The sequence below is a fragment of the Corvus brachyrhynchos genome, unplaced genomic scaffold (assembly GCF_000691975.1).
Source record: "Corvus brachyrhynchos isolate BGI_N302 unplaced genomic scaffold, ASM69197v1 scaffold688, whole genome shotgun sequence".
Taxonomy (NCBI): Eukaryota; Metazoa; Chordata; class Aves; order Passeriformes; family Corvidae; genus Corvus; species Corvus brachyrhynchos.
Window position 1 is genome coordinate 62,016 of NW_008239448.1, and position 6,640 is coordinate 68,655.

The window sequence follows — 6,640 nt, forward strand, 5'->3', positions numbered from 1 at the left end:
ACATTGTCAGTGGGAGAAGGGAGGAAGGTGGGGGGAGGAGAGTTCTGAAGGTGTGGTATAAATTTTTTGTTCCCTTCTTTTAGGTCTGTTAATAAACTTCTTTATATTCTTTCAAGTTTGGTGCCTGCTTTGCGTTTCTCCTAATTCTTATCTCACAGAAGATAAACAGTAATGAGTATTTTAGACCAAACCACTACAGTCATAGTGTAGATGAACCAGTAAAACATTTCTATTAATCCTAACTCTAAGCAGACATACATCCTGGGAGATAGCATATCATGTAAGCTGCTGAATATTAGAGCAGTTTTGCTCTAACTGTTCACTTTTTCTGTACCTCCTGGCCTGCCTTCCCTCCATGCTCTCCTGAGCTTCATTGCAACCTATGACTCTGTTGCAGTCACTTCAGGATACCGTTTGTCTTTCTGTAGGTTATGAAATAAGCTGTCAGGTTTGATAGTTTGAATATTTATAGAGAGAAGAGGTTAGCAATATAAAATATTGTTCCTATTCATCATGCTTTGTCAGGAGCTGTGAAATTTTACTTTTACATGTGCTGCCTTAAGTCTTGTGCAGCAAATGTGTGGCATGCCATGCTTACACCAGTGATGCACCCCACAATTTTGGGAATGTGTAATCTGTAACAGTGTCAGCTTTGGAGCACTGCTTTGTATAAAGGATCCACTGCTCAAAGGTAATGAGATGACTGTGTCAATTAATATGCAGCAGACTTTGTGTCTGCTCATTGTTCTTCTAATTTAATGTATGTGATGGTCTGTATTACAAGCAGTAGTGGTGAATATTTAAGGACACAGTACAGTGTTGGAATGCTCCCTGGCATCCCACAGGCTCCCTATGTGTCTTCAGGGCAACTATTTCAATCCTTATGCAGCTTCTGGCAGTCTACCATCCTAGAGACATCTTAGGAACGTATAAAAGAGAGGCTTTAGGCTCTGCTGATACAGTGATGCTCAGGATCCCTCTTTGCCCACTCTAGAGATCTGTGATGCTGCCTGTGTCTGAGATAGATGTAACTTGTTCAGGAGAGTTGGCTCTTTTGAAGAGCTGGATCTAAATCAGAGAATGGGCCTTCTCATCTGACACTGCTGCTCTCTACTAGACAAAAAGTTCTCTAGTACAAGATTTTACTTTACTTGTGTCCATAATCAGTAAAATGTCAAAGGCCATATTTTATGTAACAATTTTATTTGTGATAAATGCAGGCTGCTGTCCGCAATTATAGTCTTATTCCTCCTTTGTAGTGCTCATGTAGCTCTACAGTGAATAGAAGTGATCTAGATGAAAAGTAACTCTCAAAACTTAAATTTTCTGCCATGTATGTTCTGTGATCAGATAGCCAGTTTATTAATTTGGGTTGCTGATCAATTGCATGAACATTTCAGCCTCCCTGGAATGGCACTAAAAATGAGGTGTTTGGGACAGGCAAGAAGGGGACAAGAACCATTAATTCCCTTCATCAGTAGCCCACACTTATGTTTATGTCTTCTTGTTTCATAACACTAATGAATTTTCCCTGCGTAGGGAGGAGAAATAAAAATACCTACTTCACTTCCCTTAAGCACTCAATCCAAACTCGTGACTGTATCAGCTAAGTTTAGTAGTTTAAATTGCAACACCTATATTTAAAACCAGGAGTTTGGTGAACTTGGATTCTTTTCTTTCTGTTGCAACTTTTCAGAGGCTATTCATTTTAAAGGGACTGTAGCAGACAGTCAAACTTCAGGCTCTGTATTTAGGAAGTGGAGATGTAAGTTGCTTGTGAACCAAATTCTCATAATTTCTGAGGTGCGAAGTCTAGTTGTATGTCACATATAAAAAATAAACTGTCCGTTTTTAGTGGTCACAGAGTAAGTCAGTGATAGAGCTGAGCTGGATTTATGCTTCTGAGTCTGCTTTCTGTTTACAATCCCATGCTGTTTTCTTGCTTTGTTTAAATCTGATGCTGCTTTTAGTTTGTGCCTATGACTGAAGGCTCCTTTTTCTTTACTGTTGTGATCTTGTCCTTGAACCAGTTTGGTAAAAAATTAGTTGTCTCTCTTTTCTTCCTCCTTGATTTAGCAATTAAAGGTTTGTTATCCTGTAGTTGAATCCTAAAATACTATACTGTAAAACTGTGTTAAACATTCTGTGTTTTGTATACCATAGAAAAGAATATTTAGTTCTTTAATCAAGGAGAGTACAGAAAACAGTGAGAAGTATTAGCTACAATGTGCTTTTCTTTAAAGTCTGAATTTTCCTCTTTTGGGGAAAGCAGCAAATTAGTATGTGCATGAAGAATGAGATTAATGCTTAAGTGGTGGTACATGAAAGTTAGATTGTGATGTTCAGTTTCAGACATACATGGCATTTTTTTTGAAGTCTTAGGGAAGCTTATGTTTAAAAACAAACAAAAAAACCCCCAAGAAACAAACCCAGAAACTACCCTTTAAAACTGATTTTTTTAAGAGCTAGGCTGAAGAAGTTTTGCCTGTTTTAAGTAACTTTACAACTGTATTGACTACTTAAAAGCAGAGAACTTGTTAACTTTTAAAAACATTTATCATTTACCTTGAATCACTTGTTCCATTTTGATAGCCTCCTTCATATAGAAAATATAGCATGAGATGTCAGTCTAAATACAAGTCTAACAATGCTCTATCTTCTATGTGAAAGGAAGTATTCTGTACGTTTTTCCATGTTTGACACCATAGTGTTTTGAATAACCATGTTCCATATTCATATCAATTTTTTGTTTTTGTTTTCAATTTATTATGCACAGCACTTGTTCTGAAATTTGGGGACTGAGTACACCAAACACGATAGATCAGTGGGATACAACAGGCCTTTACAGCTTCTCTGAACAAACCAGGTGAATATTCTGCCCTCTTGCATCATAGAAATCTTGTGGGAGGGCTTGGCTTTGGAGGGTCTGTAATGGGATGCTTTAGCTGTAAAATAAAATAAATGCTTCCTAGGCCTCTCATGGTACAGCATTTTAAAATATTTGCTTGCCAGTGTAGAAATTCAAGTGTTATAAGCTGATGTTTTGAGAAATTAAACTCTAATTCTGCAATATTGATTTTTCATGACAGTGCTATTGAAAGAATGGGAAGACTTGTTAAATGCAAGTTCTAATATGATTTGGTATTTATATTGACAAAGTTGGGAAGCTTGATTCTTTAGACCTAATCTTACAAAGTACTTAAACTGCTTTGTATGTCACAAGCTTTCAGTTAAATCTTGCTAATTGGCTCAGATATGAGCTACTAAAGAATTGTTTGTCAATTCTTCAGTAGTTAATGGCAGGCAAATTCTAAACAGGGTCTTTATTTTTTCATGTCACATTACTTGATTTGTGTATTGAGGTTTGTCTCCCATCCCATAACAATCATAAACATCTGCATTTGTGTAAGCATATGCAGTCTGTCTTAAAACTAGCAAAACGATTTCAGCTGGTAGTAAGGCAGACAAAGTCAAGAAGATAAACTTTACAGTCCTTAAAAGATGTGCATTCATGCCTTTTGCATTACAGTTATACTGCCATGTGGATCACTTGGGCAGCTGACTGCTTATAGGCTTATTTGTAGTCCTGTGGGAATTCTTAAACTTAAAGCCATAAATCATCTATGCCACAGCAAAGCTTTGAGGTTTAGTAGCAGAAGGGACCATCAAGTGTGTGATTTTATTATTTTTTTTAACAACTCTCTTCTGCATTTAAAAAATATATGAAGCAATCATCCTAAACACTTGGTTGGAGGTAAAGTGGCTTTTAATAAATTCTAAATTCACTGGCAATGATTTGAGCAACTCAAATATAAGTTAAGAGACTACTGATATGATCATTTTTATCACATTTGAAGCCTTTCAACAAGAATATAAATGTCACTAGCAGTATCAATCCACTGAATTCTGAGAATGAATAAACTCTCCATCCCATGGGTGTACACTCTTGCTTGAGTGACTAAGAGCATGCGGTCTGTAAAAACTTTTTAACATCTTTCCCCTCCAGATCTCTCGATGGCCGTCTACAGGTATCTCATCGTAAAGGATTGCCACATGTTATGTACTGTCGTTTGTGGCGCTGGCCAGATCTTCACAGTCACCATGAACTTAAAGCAATTGAAAACTGTGAATATGCTTTTAATCTTAAAAAGGATGAAGTATGTGTAAACCCTTACCACTACCAGAGAGTGGAGACACCAGGTAGGAAGACTACTTCTGACTTTGTATAGCATCTGTACATACTCGATCAGCATAATGTTATAAGTGAAAAAAGAGAAAGATTATGCTTTCTCTTGCCAAAAGTACAAGATTCTTAGAGATACAGCTTTTGAGAAAACCACCCCTGATAGTTTTTAATAGTAAAGTTACTGAAAAATCTTTATGAATGTGGAGATACCTTTACCCCAATAAACATTTCCAGGACTGCTAGCAGTTTCCACATGGCTAAATATGACCCAGACTGAAAAGGAGAACAGATATGATTCACCTTTGCTAATGTGGAATAGTCTTACTCAAGAAGCACTTCAGGAATCTGCTTCTACCACTAGCAGTACAATCGTAATACTAGCAGTACTGAGATTCAGAAAATTTCAAAACATCTGAAGAAATTGTTAGATGGTTTAGATATATATTTTTTCCTTTTAGATCACAGAAGCGTGTATTTTGAGGGTCTTACTAATGCTTTGAATTTTGCTTTTCCAGTCTTGCCTCCTGTACTAGTGCCACGGCACACTGAGATTCTAACAGAACTGCCGCCTCTCGATGACTATACCCATTCCATTCCTGAAAACACTAACTTTCCAGCTGGAATTGAACCACAGAGCAATTACATACCAGGTATTTTCTTAACTTTTGCTGTAAACAGTACGTTTAACATTGTGCTGCTGAAACAAAGATGGTAATTTTATGCTCCTAAGTGATCAAATTAATTGCAAGATGTGCCAATAAGTTAGATCTAGTTGATTTTGTGTATTAATTCCAATAGAAATACCTGAACATTGTAGTTTGCAGAACACGATCCTGTGTGAAACTATATTGCTTACTTGGTTTCAGTATCTTATTTAAGATTCAGAATGCTAATGAGTGAAAAATAGACCTTTGTCTTATGCTTTCAATCTGTTTTACAAGCATATAGGGGTTGCCAAGTGCTGCATATTGGAGATTGAGCAGCAGTTTACTACTCAATCTCACCACATGTAGTTTGTGGAGAAAACTTTAAGTTGCAAAGCAGTGACTTAGTGTTTTGATTTGTAGTTCACAATCGATCAAGGTCTGCTTTGGGTATTTGTTAATATCGTGTGCACAGTTTTGTCTCTTTAGTATGAGAGAACAACCTAACAATATTGAAATCAAAGAATTCCTTCTTCCCGTTCTTTGCCCCTTCCCTACCCCAAGACTAACCTGCTACAGTGCACCCAAAAGCTGGTACTATTACTGAAATATAAAATCAGTGAACTTTGTTTCCTGCCCCAACTTTGTGTTTCCTATCCCTTCAGGAAGTTGCCTGGAGTGTAAAACCAAGTAAAGCTGAAATTTTCTCATAAATGTTTGTGCTGGTTTGGACAAATTTGGAGGAAAATATCTTCTGATAGAAGGCAGGTTACAACCACTCCTCCCCCACCAGGTTTGGAAAACAAAAAAATTTTCCTCTGAGAAAAGTGAAAGAGATAAAAAACCTATTTATTTAACAAACACTCAGGAAAAGGATAATAATGCTAAATAATAAGACCTCTCGCTTTGGACAGAAACCTGGGAAGATTTCAGAGTCCTTCTGTAGGTGTGGTCTCTCTCCTCCTCCTCAGAGCTATGTCGGTGTGGGCCCACCTCTGCGGCCTCGGTGGAAAATTCTCCCAATGTGTTCTGGTCTTGAAACAGTCCAGAAGAGAAGAAAGGAAAAACCGAAGTGTCAGGAAAACAAAGTTCAACTCTTCATCTCCCTCCAGAGAAAAGGAGCTGAAAGCTGGCTGAAAAACAAGCAAGCTGCTTCCTTCACTCTTGCTACTGCAGCAGGAGAATGCAGAGGAGTGTGTATCTGTGTCCTTGAACAACTGCTTTGAAAAGTTCGCTCGGTGTTTTCCTCTTCCCCCTCTCAGGCTCAGTTTAAAGGCACAGAAAGGCACAAAATTAATTTCTGGGCATAGAGCAGTGATAGGGGATACACATCATAAAGTCACCCCAAGACATTTCACCCCTTATCCCATATGGTAGACTCAATGCCCCAACTAATATATTCTAACTCTACACACACACATTAATACATACACATATATATACATATATACAGCTATATACAAACAGTGACAGTGACACTCAGCAAGCAGTGGTATACAGGCATTTCACATTACAGGTGGTTTTCACCCAACAATCAAATCTCCCTCTGGTATACAACGTGTTGTTCCATCTTTCTGCATTACCCACCATGTGCAACCAGGTCCCTGAGCAAAGACAACCCCACGGATGGGTTTGTCTGTACTTGAGGCAGAATTAACCCAAACAGTCTTTCCTAACAGACCTCTGGCATGCACTACTGGGACCTTATCTCCATCTAGTGTGTGAAGGGGTTCAGATTGGGCTGGACCCACTCGATTGGTGGAACCTCGGGTGTTAACTAACCAGGTGGCCTTTGCTAGATGCTGCTCCC

At 38.1% G+C, this 6,640-nt stretch overlaps 1 protein-coding gene across 1 annotated transcript in view; it reads left to right on the plus strand.

Annotated features, from left to right (window-relative positions):
* The first annotated feature begins 2,768 nt into the window (after window positions 1-2,768).
* LOC103620409 (mothers against decapentaplegic homolog 2) overlaps window positions 2,769-6,640 on the plus strand; it is a 22,557-nt gene continuing 18,685 nt past the window's right edge. Inside the window, exons 1-3 of the mRNA XM_008639017.2 lie at window positions 2,769-2,866; window positions 4,007-4,200; window positions 4,702-4,836. Coding sequence (XP_008637239.1) covers window positions 2,769-2,866; window positions 4,007-4,200; window positions 4,702-4,836 — 427 coding nt within the window. The remainder of the gene's footprint in view (window positions 2,867-4,006; window positions 4,201-4,701; window positions 4,837-6,640) is intronic.